A 14,840-nucleotide genomic window follows, 5' to 3' on the forward strand; every position below is an offset into this window, starting at 1 on the left:
CTGTTTTAAAGTTATAACATTCAGTCAAATAACCGATAATACTCATATCAATATGGGAAGAATGTATCTTAAAAAAACACATTTGAAACTAAAATAATTTTTAATTACCTATGTATATATCGCTGTTATTTACAATAATTATAATGCAACTAGGTTTCGATGATGCTTTCAGACTTAGTCATCCAAGGTCTTTCTTTATCAGTACAATGATAAGCGAAATACTAAGTCTTGCACTTTAGAAACAATTATATAATTTTATCGCTTATTGCTGAAAAGTTAACCCAGTTATATATACAAATATAATTGTAAACTAGATAACGTACTCGTCTAGCAACATGCAAATGTGAATTAAGATGCAGTCTAATTGCATTTTTTACGAAAAATTATTTTAAATTATTTATTTTTTTTATTAAGTCAGCACGATAGTCGCATAAATATTTATGCCAATATCTATGTTACTAATAGTTTTGTATCCACATTTTTAATATACATGGATCATTTTAATTTATCCAGTCAATTTTCTAAAAATTGTTTCATAAAGAAATCTCAGAAGTGATGCCATCTATGACTGAATTGACAAGAGTATCCCATTTTACCATCAAAATCGTGAAACTTTTGTCTGTAACGTTGTTTCCTATCTCCTTTCGAAAAAATCGGCTGAATCAATTAATCTGAAAGTTGTTAATGTTATGATTGTGAACAACATTCCCCAATGACTTTAGCCATATCAGTCTAACGTCTTGAGTAATGCAAATGCCGACGGTATTGTAAAGCCTATCGCACATGAAATGCATAACAGAGCATAAGCATAAGACCGCTGGACTAATGAGCATCTTATGTAAATCAATATGGTGACTTTATGCTGGATGCTTATTAGTCTTATATTATCTTATATTATGCCTATGTGCAATAGGCTTAATTTTGATGCTCCATAACGTAGAAAATGCTTAATAAAAAATATTATTTAGTGTTTTGAGAAGGTCATGAAGTCAGCTATAAGAAAATATGTAATAAAAAAATGGGGCATTCTATTAAAAAAATTTTTCAGGTAACCTTGACCTTAAGGACATCTTCTTGACCAAAGGTCAACCAAGGTCACCATTTTTTTCTCCTCGAAGCCATAAAACCTTTGTCTGAAACATTTTTATCTTAAACTTAAAGATTTTGAGAAAATCGAATGAGGTGGAATAAATTAAAATGATCCATCTTGTACATAATAAATAGATACTATTAATTTTACAAAATAAAATTATTAATATCTATTTATAATTATGTTTAGTAAAGGTATGGATGTAGAAAATGTAAAGCAGACGACTAATAATATTCATTATAATGTAAAAAGATTAATTATTTTAATGACAATGGTAAAATATTTACAATAAAATTAACATAGTCAATAGATCAGTATCAGTACTAATAACTTCCTTTATTACCTTCTATATAATTACTATCTAATCATTCTATTTTTTAATGTCACATTAATTAAAAAATGACTATAATATCTTAATAATGATCAAGTTATCTATTGCATATTTCAAATTATTATTCATTATAAAAAAAATTAAACCGTTATATTATCAATACTGCGATAATTTATACAGAACATCTTTCGGCAAAGTGCTTCATAAATGTGCCGTTGTAATTTTAAAAGCAGGTTGCTTCAGAAACAACAATGTTAGCCTGTTAAATTGCTGACATACTCTTATTGATACTCTACTTATTGTATGATAAAAAAAAATATGCAGGTGTAGGTACGGTCAAAGTGATGTTACACATAGTACACATGCTTTGATCGCTTTGAAGCTTTCTTTGATCAATTAGTAAAATTCCTTCTACTGATTAATCAATCAAATACTTCAAAACATTGACCATACTGATTTTAATTTCATTAATAAAGCTACTATTGCTTTTTCTTCTTGATCACATACCTTCGCGTGCGACGACATTGCAAAATCTCGCACGCGCTTTCCCTCTCGACAATCTGAGAATGTGCTTCCGTGTTTCTTACTTTTATACTCAGCTCTCAAAGATAATTACAAAATATGACAAACAATAGAATTAAGTAAATAAAAGTGATACATATGTTTTACATTCACTTGTTTTACCTGTTTTTGCAAAGAGAAACACATTGCGTTTTTTTTTACAGTATAAACTCCTGTTATATCTAATGATATTATATATTCTAACACACTTTCCTACATAATTTGTAGAACAGCTAAACTAAATAGTAACTGATGCTATACTTCGACATAGCTTATAAGTATTAAAAATTACTTATAAAACTTAAATTACAAAGGAAATTAAAATAATACGCTATGTAGAAGATTATAAAGTTCTATATATATGATATATTTCACAGATTATTTTCATTGATTTTGAAAAATGCTTATGTTTAATAATAGTAATATATGGTAGAAGTAGACAATTCATATAATCTATGATAAACTTCTTACTTCTACTTTTTAGGTCATATAACATTTATCAATATTTGTGTTACACAATATTGAGACGTATTTGTCAGAAAATATGACAGTCGAATCGGATCCTTATTCTTTCGACCTGCCATTCACGACTTCGACGCGTTGGGGTAACGATGACTAACAGTCTGTACCGTTAGGCCGAATCGTTATTCCAGCTGGAGAATGTCAATTTCATGCGGTTTACGGTACTCAAATTGCGCGTTAGTATACACTAGCGTTGCGCCAATCATTTATCGTCATTGTCTTCATTCGTGACAGTTGCTACAATTCTGATCCTTGAGGATATTCAATAATGATAAATGACAACGTGTGTTTCTTACTAGAAACCAATTAGAATTATGTTAATACAAATTATAAATTAAACAAAAGCTTGGACTTTTCTGCCTGTTTAGTTAATTTAATTAATTCATTTTTTCCATATTTATATTTTTTTAGTTACATCGCTCCCTTACTTCAAAAGTGACGCAATTAACAAAATTAATTTCTCAGAAAAAGAGAAAAACTATTTTTTGACAGAAATTATTAACGAAATATATAAACGAAAAAGATAATCTTCACATGATTATATATAATTTTTTGTCCACACATTTTTGTTTCACAACTCTGCAAAAATTATCTTCTTCGAATTATAACAATAGTTTTAAACTTTTTTTAGTTGTGTCATTTTTACAAGAATTTTTGTAAATTTTTGAAATTAGTTCATCGTTAACAATAGATAAGACAATGTTTATCTCTAAATCATTTATGATAATAAATAAAAATCGCGTTTTTTTATTGTGTCATTTTAAAAGTAATGGTGCAAAATAAATATGATAAATTATGAAAAAAAAATGCGTAAGAAATTATATCAAAAGCACAAAAATTGTACGTGGATATTAAATAAATATTTAAAAACACATATATATTGACACCAATTAATAATTATACAGGACAAACTCATAAATATATAATTGCTCTGTATATATGTATTTATTGTACATTTTAAAGGTAAAAACATACCTGCATTTTCCAATATCTTATTCACGTTCTTTTTTTAAGCGTGCTGACTCAACGCGTTCGTCATCAGCACTTTCATATGTCTTGCGAAAAAAATATGCTTAAGTATAATACACTGACATTAGTAAGACAACTATAACGAAACAACGGTATTCGAGTAGCTACGACCCGAAACGTTTCCGGTATGACGCCCGCGTAAAATATCTTCGTGACAACGACCTCGCGAAAGGCTTCTTCTCCTAAAAATAACATAACCAGAATCAGGATTCGCCATTAAGGTCAACGACCATCTCAAGGATCTCTGTTTTTGATGAAGAAGCAAATGAAGCTCCGCTGTAATTGCGTGTCATTAAATTACAGAGAAATGCACATCGAATCCCCGATGATTACTCAGCAGGAATATCGTCGAATAGTCGCGCTAACCAAATGTTGTGTTACAGAAACAGGAGGATGTGGTTGTCGAGGACATCGCTCTTATTGGTACTAATCGGGCTGGCGAGCTCTGAAAAGAATAATGAGGACGATGCGTCTAGTATTTTCATCGAGGAAGCTAAAAACCTCTTTTCTCAGCAATCGCTCGAGGACATGGCCCAAACGTTTGCACATTCAGATGCCGGCAAGCAAGTATGACGAAAATTTATGTCTTCAAAAAATTACACTGAGAAAAAGATACTTAAAAATATTTTTTTGTAAGAAATATACTTATCTTACTCTCTGAAATAAATTTTATTTGAATATGACAAAATAAATTTTATTCCTAGTAAATAAGCCATTTATTATATTTTTTTACAATCAATAATATATATGTATTTCACAGAAATGTATATTTTTTATCATCACAATCAAATTGTTTCAATACTAGTAAATATTGAAGAAAACATTTTTATGTTCAGTATCATTTTTTTCGTAATACTTCAACATTTTCTCTCGATATATTTAAACACATTCAATTTGAATTTCTTTGATTTCTTTGACATTCACAATTTCCCTTTGCTATCTTCATTATATTTTTTAATACAAAAATTCGTCATAAATATTTAAAATAAAAATCACTGATTGTGCTTAAAATTTTATTTTTAAAGCGTTTTAATGTCTATACAAAATAATCATAATGTCTTAAAAATCTAAATATAAAGTATGAGAAATTAAAACAGGTTCGCGACATGATGTTCGAAAAAAGATCCGACACGGCGGACGGTATCAGCCAGATCATTTCTGGGATCAGTAGTTTGATGTCAGGTGGACAAAATAATCAAGGCCTCGACTTATCAACTTTGGGTTCATTTCTGAACCTTTTGAGTGCTGGCTCGAATAAGAGATCGGCAAGAGATACGAAACACAAAGGGGAATCCGGCATAGACTGGGGAAACATAATCAGCATGGGCAGCATGTTCTTGCAACAAAATGCAAACAACGACGTAACATTGGGTCTCTTGCCAATGCTTCTAGATTCCTTGGGTCATGGAATGAAAGACAACGATACTGGGAATAAAGATCATTCAGGACATTCCTGGTTTTTGCCACCGATATTGGAAAACGTTCACGTCATGTGGGATCACTTCAGGTAGAACACCAACTATTATACAATAAACACACGATGAATACTCTATGTTAATTCTACGATATCGAAACAAGTTAAAAGCGACAAAAATGGGAAAATACTTTATAAAAGGTTTTAAAAAACATAAACAAAAGTTTAACATTTTAGTTTAATTTAATATATGTGAATAAACTTTATCGCTATCCCTCTCTCGCTTTTTACTATAATTAAGAATTTTTTTGTATTTTAGTAATTCGGAACTCGGGCAAACGTTATGGAAGAATAGTGGTCTGTCGAGGGTATTTGCTCAAATGACGGACGAGCAAGGTAACATTCTATGGGAGAAGGTCTTAGACAGTTTTGAACATCCTACTACACGCCGAAGAGGGGTCAAGTCGCTCACGAATTTTGTGGCCGAATGGATCTCTCACATTTCTGAACCAATAAATCAGCAACGCTACCTCACGACCGTGCAATTCGTCGGTAACAGCTTTTTAAAATCTCAGGGATTACCAAAAACAATGATGTTTGATGCTTCAAAACCAGCGGAGAGTCTCTCCAGGTTAATATAATAATGTTTAATTAATTAAGTTTCTCTATTTTTTGTGAATATATATGTCAATGTAAAATTTTTCGCTTAGATTGATAAACGGATTGGGGAAGAGATACCTGAACTTAAAGTTCGATAGCTCACAGTATGTAAGACCGGCGGTAGCGTATTTCCAGGAATTAATAAGCTTGGCTTCTCAAAAAGGATTCATTATGTCCCGAATAAATGCACGAGAGCTAAGCAACAGACTAAGCGACATTATTAACAATGATTTCATCGGTCCTGTTCTCAAGGTAAAATGCTTTTCTTACAGTTATATAATATACGTAATATCTTTCGTACATTAAATTATTGCATAAATAGGTAAACTTATTTTTTCATTTTCCATAATTTTATTGTTAAAGATTAAAAATCGATTTAATTGAAATTTGATGTTTTTTAAAACTCAATTAAAAAACGTTTAAAATTTTTAGTAGTACCACGAATAGAATTTAAAAAAATTAGTATAGTATAATATAGAATTTCGTTTAATTGCAATCCATTTATACGAACAAACTTATCTCAGTTACAAATATTCGAATTTATAACTGGGTTAAAAGGTAGGATAATAGGATCTCAATTATTCAACTTCAATTTTCTGAACATCAGCTTCTATTATTGAAACTAGTAAGTATTGGTGGAGATGAGAATTAATGAACTTCTATTATCCGAATTTTATTCGGATATCGGAATTGTTTTATTTCTCGACATTTTCAGATAAACAGAGTTCTATAGTCTATAAAAAAAGAATCTAAAATAATAATAATTTTCTCGTATTTTCCTATAATTCGTATTACGCTTAAATTTGATAAAGCTTAATTAAATTTTTTATTGTTTTTGTGATATTTTAATAAATATTGATATATTGTTTATTTACTTCTAGTCGTACCGAGCGTATAAATGGGCGACGAAAGTGCCGCAATGTGCTAGTCAAATCTTATGTACCATAAATGAAAAAAGCCAGCAACGAGAGGACGGAGGTAACGAAGCATTTACACGCGTACGTAGTGCATTACTGAGGGTGGCAAGTTTTCCAGCGGCCTGGGCAGTCAGTAACAAATTAGCAATCAATTTTTGGCCCCTCTACGCAGCCATCATGGAGCAAGAGGGATGCATCGTGAGTTAACTAAAACCTTCACTTATAATCTATTATTAGTAAGAAAGTGCATTTTAAACTAAAGTAAAGAAAAACTATTCCTTTATTTTTCTTTTCTTTCAGAACAAGTATCCAGCAGATTGTACTGCATTCTATGAAGAGGAGATCAGAGTGACTACAGAAAACATCCATAGCGAACTATGAGTTTAGCTCGTTAGTAATCTGTGAAAGACATTGCTAAGTTGCCTCTAAAATTAGAAATACGTGCCTCGAAGTCATGTATTCTTATTTATTTTATCGTATCTATTGCACAAAATAAAATACGCTAAACGAAATTATATATGATCGTGGCGGAGACTTGGTAGAAGCGACTATAAACTATCAACGAGTGTCTCTTTTTGTATGTACAAACAAAAAGCTGTAAAGCATGAATTTTTAATATTTCATGTTAAAATAAGATATGTAACCAGAAACAAAAAATACTTAGAAGATACCGTGAAGATATCTATAGAAAACGTTATCTGATGAATATATCTCTAAAGCATAAATGTTTACGTTGGTTTAATTCAAATATTTTTATATTCTTTATAAATACGTCTTCGAGAACCAAGGTTCGCAAGTATACATATGATGTATGCAAAATACTTCCAATGTTTTCGGCTGATTTAATGGATAATTACAATTGTAAATAAGAATCACGTTTAAAAAAAATTACGCCAAGAGTATAACACTTCTCTTAATGACATTAAAAACTGAAAATAATACTTTTTAATGACAGTTTTAATTATATTGGTCTATTTTCTCTTTTTTTTTCAGGAAAAAAATGATATAATTGTATTATCATCGTGAGTACGGATCACATTTTCCATATTAATGCTTCAATTATTGCAAACTGCAAAAATCTCATATGAGTGATATCATGCGATATTTTTATTTTAAAGAATAAATTATTAATAATATTAAAATCATCAATAAAAAAAAATACAAAAATAAGCCATTTCTTTGATTCATATTTTAAATGTATCAGATGTAACTGTGTCACTAATATAATAATTTTATTCATGAAAATATTACAAGATAAAAAATTAAACTTATTGACAAAATTTATTTTCACATTTTAACGTCATTAAGAGAAAATATTTTAGAAGAAATTATTGAAAGCAGATCATCCTGTACAAATCTTTAAAGCGAATTCAATAGCTGTGCAAAAATAAGATCGTGCGCGCGAAAATAATATATTGTACCATAAATACATCAGAATGATACTGATTTTCATCACTTCTAAAGTGGTGTTTACAAAAACTTTAAACTCTAAGCCGTAAGAAATTGGCCAATCACAGTCGAATATAAAGAGAATAATTGGTTATGATTAGTCAATTTCTTATAGATTGAAGCTTAAAACTTAAGTTTTACACCTTAAAATTTCATTAATGCCGTTTAACAAAGAACTGCTGAATCGACATTATTCGAATTACAATTGTTTTAATTGCTTACATACCATATAATATAGTATATATTTGTTGATTTAGATAAAAGAAAATGCAGTCATTTTGTGCATGCTGCAAATACTTTAACCATCTTCGTGATTTTTCTTCGCGAGTGAAATAACACATGGTGCTCAAATTTCTATATACATATAAGTATAAATATGTATTGATAATTGTATCTATATGAATTATACATATTGTGTTTTTCCTCTTGTTACATCTTTATTTTTTTATTTCTCACTAGATAAATCTATAAAAATTCCAATCTATAGTTAAAACAGCAAGAAGGCACATTAGAGTTTGCCGTATATATCTTATGGACTCGCTATTACTCTCTTTTCTGCGAAAAATAGAACTTCTCGAGTCCGAAATGGACGGAAGTCCGATAATTGGATATATTCGATATGACAACGGGCTTGTGGAAACCCATTCGATATACATACGTTCATACCGAATCCACACATAACAATATTCTAAATATTTTTTTGTAAATAGTAGTTAAAAGACAAATAAAGATCATGTGTAAAATGTACAATGGAGATGGTGTAAGCCTTATATTCTTTTCGTGCGCCCTAATGTGGCATAAACGTCAATTATATCTCTCGACTTCCACGGTGTGTTTATTACTTCCTTTTAATGTTCTTGCATGCCCACTCTAAACCTTCCTAAAAATAAAGATAAACTTAATTCTAAACTTTATTCTAAAATACAAATATAATAATACTATAAATAGACACATATATATATGTACAAGATATAATTCCATAAAATTGTACATTGATGTGAATTTAAATTTTTATGTCTAAGATTTTTATTTTTATATAGTATATATATAAACTGTCCGATATATTGAAGTATAAAAAGCAATTAATGGTAAAATGATAACTCTACGTAATCATTGTATCACATTTTAAAATTTAAAAGCAAAAAAATATTTGTTACATACTTTTACGCCTTTGCCCTCAATAGCGATGCACGATTGTATTTGCCAATCGCGATCCTTGATATTGTGTAAACCGAGTCCCTCAGCTATTTCGGCTGCTGTCACGGCATGTCCCAGGTCTTGTTTATTCGCGTATACTAACAATGGCACGCCGCGTAACTTTTCTTCCAATAGAAGCTCTGATAATTCCTGTCCCGTTTCCTCCAACCTTTTGATATCCGCACTATCAACGACGTAAATCTGTGATCAATAAAAACATTACAAAATTTTAACTTAATTTTTATTTAGAAAGGAAAATTTAAAAATTTGCAGAAAATTTTAAGATGAGATTATCTTTAAATAAAAACAGAACGTAATAGACGCTTCTTAAATAATCACAATTAATTTGTAATATTTATTAAATAAAATCAACACTTGCAGAAAAAATTGCAATACTTATTTATTTAAATTATATCGCTATAATTGTCAGGATGAAATAGAATTTTACAGAATGTGAGAACACATAATTATTATTTTAATAAATATACATATTATTTAAAATAATATATGCATTTAAAAAACTTCATTTATTTGCACTCTATTTATATTATACGAATAAGTGCAAGTTTAGTTTTTTTTTTAAATATATTAGGTATGAATTGATTAATAGTTGAGCTCTTATTATGCAAACTTCATTTCAGTTTTCTGAACGTCAGCTCCTATATTATTATTGGAAAAACTAATAAAAGTATTGGTAGAAGGAAAAACTAAATAATAGGCTTTTATGCGAACTATTCGACTATTGAAACTACTACCTCGTCCCCTAACATATTTGAATAAGGGAGTTTTTCTACAATTATTCCGATTATTAAATCAATAAAACTTCATTTAAAAAAAAACAAATTATTTTGACTCTTATTAGTTCCTTATATTATATACAACTGTCAATTTTATTTCTTTTATATATCTTATCTTTTTTGTATTAAATTTTATATAATAAATTAAATTGTTATATATTTCACTGCCATCGTAAACTGTTATATAAAAAGAGTGTTATTAAATATAGTATTAAATATATAATAATCTTTTAATATTAAAACTTAAAAATTTAAGAAGTTATAAAGTAATAAAGACTTACAAGTACATCCGTATTCTCGAAATAATTTCGCCAATATGGTCGAATTTTTCGAGCTCCACCAATATCCCAAACATTTAATTTAAAACCTTCGCTCTGGACACTTTTTATATTAAAACCTTGTGTTGGGGTTACCTTCAAAAAAATCAATTTGTTCATATAATTATAATTCATATAAATATAATTATAAATATATTAGAATAAATTAAAGATTTTAATGAATTCATTGGCTTGCGTAGCTCCTGTTTCTCTTTATTAGTTTTAATTATAATACATTTGTTATACTAAACATATTTAATAATTTAATATCAATTTTTACTACAGTATGTATAAATTATAAATTCGAAAATTAAGAAGAAAGTTTACCTGTGTAATATCTTCGCTAGCCAAAGATTTCAAAATAGTTGTTTTTCCGGCATTGTCCAGACCCAGTAGTAATAATCGCAGCTCTTTATCAGGATTCGATCGTAATTTCCGTAAAATAGCAAGCAGACCCTAATATTTTAAATATTAATAATTTGCAATGAATTTGCAGTATTGTGAAAAGATGGTAATAGTTTTGCAATTTAAATATTAACAAATACTAACAGATACTTTATTTTTCAATATATCAATAGTTAGATTAGTAAAGTAATAGATAAAAAAAGAAATATTTCTTTATTATAATTATTAAAAAAGAAAAATATTTTTTACATTATGATTGTCTATTACAATTACATTTATTATATGATATAATAATTGTAATATATTATTATTAATAAAATCTAACATTTTAATAAAAATATAGAAGTTCTACTTCGAAATATTAATTTCAAAAACTAAATAATAACTTTGTTTTTTTATCAAATGATATTGCCACTTATATACTCCAGGTTATATTTTTATTATTTTATTTTGACATTGCAAAGTTATTAATAGAAGTTAATGATTTGTAATTACAAAAACTTGGAATTATACATCGTATATATGTAAATAATCTGCAATTGATTGCAACATAAAAAGTTAAATAGCTAGAAATATTTTGAATTTCGTTCGCAATCAGTATGTGCAATTCCAGAAAGATAATTCCCTTCTCTCCTAGTTAAATGTATACAAGTTATGACGACGAGGTTATAACCCAGCTTGCATTCGCAACGTCATCTCAAGTGTATATACAGAGAGATATGTACAGTGCACAGAAAGTGAATTTTTGTATATAATAAAAAATGATAAGAATCAATTTTATTTAATGAGATGTTTTACAATTCTTAATCTCGTATGTAGCACTTATTAATATAAATTTAAAGCGTTTAATATAAACTTGATATACAGCGATAAAATTTTCGCAGGTTATGTTTCGATTACTTCATGCATTCAAGAGTGTATCAGAATCAGGTGGTGAGATGGGAAAAAAAAAGAGTGCATAACATTGTGCATTTGCGTTTAATTCACATAACATTTTTTTACCATCTTCTTGATGATATATATTTCAGGTACTGGAACGAAGACGCGTTAACGATCTACTGCGTTATTTCGACGATTCCCATTACGACATTACGTTATATGAAAATGTGTTGTTTTTCTGGTATCCAAGGAAAATGGTGACATCTGCATATTCTGGTTGATGTTATGAGCTGATCAGCGCATCTGATACCGTTAGGTGAGAAACTACAGTTTGGTTACCACATGTGCATACTGATATCTTTTTGTATTGCTTGTGTGAACGACAGTAGATAAATAAATATATTTCTGTTTTACCTACACATATATTTAAATTATTTTATTTTTATTTTTTTTAAATAAAAAAACATCTTGCTTTTTTAACCATACCTCTGTAATGAGATTACTTATTATTAAAATATATCAAATATAATTTAGATAATTTCATAAATTATTGAAATTTAAAAGAATAGTAATAGAATTCTCGTAATACAACAGTAATAAAAAAACTAATAATAAAATATTTATAATAATAAAATAACGACGTTATATTACTCTATTGTACAAAATTTTTATTATTTACAGAGACATGCCAGTATATTATACTGGCTTAAATGCTAGTCCACTTTTTTCCAATCAGGATGGGATTATCACGTCTATATCACATTTGACTCAGATTCCATTTCCTGAAATTACAGACATTGAGATTGGTTGGAATTATTTTCTTTTGTGGCAAAATACAAGATTATATATCACTGGTAAAATTAGTAAGGAAGATGACAAAAACAGACCACGTTTAATGCAGATTCCAGAAAAGTCATCAGGAAGGTAACAAACAAAATATAACTTTTTTCTGTATTGAAAATTTACTTTATTTTTTATCTTATTCAAATATGATTTTTTTTACAGTTGTAAACTGGCTATTCCTGGTAGGGATAGTGTAGTTGTTTTGTCCACACACAATGAAATCTGGAAATATAAAATGTATGATGACACTTGGCAAAAAGTAACACCCTTTATTCCTAGCAATGACAACATACAAATTGAACACGCCATTAAACTATCACAAGCAGGATGTACAGTAATTTTAACCAATTTAGGTTTGCGATAAAAAAAATTCTTAGCTTACACCGTTATTAAATATAATTTTACAAAAATTTGTCTATTTTCTAAGGACGCGTATTTAATGCTCCACTTTTGGTTGAGATGCCAAAGAGGGTCAAGTTTGTTGATCTTGCCTGTGGTTTCGATCATACTATTTTATTGGCAGAGAATGGCGATGTATACTCAATGGGGATGGGAATGTATGTAATATATTGCACTTACACGAAATAATTCGGAAATTTTTCTGTTGTATAATTATTATAATTTATATGATATAGACGTGGCCAGTTAGGGCATAACGAGTTAGAAGATTGTGATAATCCGAAACTTATTGAAGCCCTAGCAGGTCTGAAAGTGATACAAATATCAGCAGGTGGTTGGCATACCGCTGTAGTTACTGATCAGGTCAGTATATAAAAATTAATAAACTATATCTAATCAATATGATTCGTAAATGAAACTTAATTTATAGGGTGATCTTTATACTTGGGGATGGAATTCAAATGGAGAGCTAGGAATTGAAAATAAAGACAAAAAGGTTTACGCCGTTCCAACTTTGGTAGATTTTAAAAATGACACAGGAGAAAATATAGAAATTAATGTTAAAAAAGTCGAGTGTGGAAATTCGTTTACTGTATGCTTAGCAGGTAAAATAAATCTTCTTTTCGTAGACGCTTAATATTTTACGTAAGAAAAATAATTTTTGTTTTTTCTACAGACGACGGCTTCTTTTGGGGCTGTGGCACTAACAAATACGGTCAACTAGGAAAACTTCAACGAAATTTAGAAAATCCGTATAATTTTGTCAAACTGGACATTCATTTTTCGCTGGATTCTGGAACAATAAAAAAATTGAAATGTCATGAATGGGGTACAGCGATAATCACAGAATAACACTGTACTTTAAATTGTTAGATGAAATAATATATTCTTTCAATCTTATATTCATATTTATCGTATTACATACTCCCTGCATGCATTTCGAAGATCTGCGCTGCTTCATTTGCTTCTATCAATGGTAGAATAAATGGACAATTATTAGCCAATATTTCTTCCTCATTTAAAGAAGATGGTGGTGTTGGAGGAATCACAAAATCTTTCATTATTTGGTCTTTTCTCGCGTTATCAGTAATTTTCTTTTCTGAAAGCAAAAAAAATTATTAATTTTCAATTATTATACCTAGAAACAAATCATTACATGACCATGATAAAATGAAAATAAACATTTTCTTATAATTGTAATAAAGTACAAAATAGACATTAATATAAATATGATTACATAAATATTAATAGAGATAAGTGTAGTCTTACATCATATTGAATACCTAAATATACGAATAACTAAATCTATAATTATTTTATTACACTATTTAGGTTAAAATTTTTTTACCACTGTCAATTATTGATTCACGAGCAACTTCTAATCGTTCACGAAGCTGTGTGTCAAATGATCCTCCAGGATCAGCGAGTTTAATTTGATGTGGTATTTGAAAAGCATGAGGCATAAGAAAGACTTGCATCGATTTTACAAAGATCGCATATATAAGGGCATATCGTAATTCATTAGCATACCTGTTTAAAAAAATAAAAGGCGACGATAAAATCTTATATTGCATGTTATTTTTTTTTGAAATGTTAAAAAAGTATTCAAAATAATATGTCGTATCTTCTTATACGTACATGTCGTATGTCGCTTCAACAATTACATCCAGAACTTCTCTTGGATTCATCAAATTAGACGATTCAATAATTGCATTTTCATCTGTGATTGTATCTGTTCGCGAATTTTCTGTAGTTAATGCAGTTTTGAAGTTTTTCGACGATTTCTCTTGCAGATTATTTGTTACACTGAAATAAAAATCTTTATGTGATGTAGTTTAGAAAAACCGTGCGTATAATAAGATAATGTAACGTGTGGGTAACTCACGATAATAACGAATTATACTTTCCTTAATTTACCTGTTTTCTTTATTATAATTTTTCAAATTCTTTCCAGCAAAAGAAAGTTTGTTTTCTTGGAACACATATTCATTTTCTGTTACTGCTTCCTTTTTAGATGATTTATTTGTACT

At 28.8% G+C, this 14,840-nt stretch overlaps 3 protein-coding genes across 4 annotated transcripts; 2 read left to right on the plus strand and 1 right to left on the minus strand.

The window, feature by feature from the left end:
• The first annotated feature begins 3,926 nt into the window (after positions 1-3,926).
• LOC108775739 (uncharacterized) lies at positions 3,927-6,905 on the plus strand. The gene is made up of 6 exons (XM_018542188.1): positions 3,927-4,100; positions 4,631-5,040; positions 5,267-5,578; positions 5,658-5,859; positions 6,489-6,722; positions 6,825-6,905. Exons 1-6 carry the CDS (start codon positions 3,927-3,929, stop codon positions 6,903-6,905), a joined length of 1,413 nt encoding a protein of 470 aa, XP_018397690.1.
• A 1,836-nt stretch (positions 6,906-8,741) lies between these two features.
• Positions 8,742-11,767, minus strand: LOC108775747 (ADP-ribosylation factor-like protein 3). Of its 2 annotated transcripts, none has more exons than XM_018542201.1 (5): positions 11,692-11,767; positions 10,612-10,740; positions 10,249-10,380; positions 9,135-9,371; positions 8,742-8,853 (listed from the first exon to the last, which is right to left on the minus strand). In XM_018542201.1, the coding sequence occupies exons 1-5, from the start codon at positions 11,692-11,694 to the stop codon at positions 8,812-8,814; spliced, it is 543 nt and encodes a 180-aa protein (XP_018397703.1). In that variant the 5' UTR covers positions 11,695-11,767; the 3' UTR covers positions 8,742-8,811. The 2 variants fall into 2 exon arrangements, with proteins under 2 accessions (XP_018397703.1, XP_018397702.1); XM_018542200.1 differs by lacking the exon at positions 11,692-11,767 and adding an exon at positions 11,590-11,656.
• A 34-nt stretch (positions 11,768-11,801) lies between these two features.
• LOC108775746 (probable E3 ubiquitin-protein ligase HERC3) lies at positions 11,802-13,684 on the plus strand. The gene is made up of 7 exons (XM_018542199.1): positions 11,802-11,884; positions 12,250-12,492; positions 12,574-12,764; positions 12,839-12,968; positions 13,047-13,173; positions 13,241-13,415; positions 13,487-13,684. Exons 2-7 carry the CDS (start codon positions 12,254-12,256, stop codon positions 13,660-13,662), a joined length of 1,038 nt encoding a protein of 345 aa, XP_018397701.1. The 5' UTR covers positions 11,802-11,884; positions 12,250-12,253; the 3' UTR covers positions 13,663-13,684.
• Positions 13,685-14,840: the final 1,156 nt, after the last annotated feature.

This window comes from Cyphomyrmex costatus, unplaced genomic scaffold, assembly GCF_001594065.2.
Source record: "Cyphomyrmex costatus isolate MS0001 unplaced genomic scaffold, Ccosl1.0 scaffold309, whole genome shotgun sequence".
Classification (NCBI taxonomy): domain Eukaryota; kingdom Metazoa; phylum Arthropoda; class Insecta; order Hymenoptera; family Formicidae; genus Cyphomyrmex; species Cyphomyrmex costatus.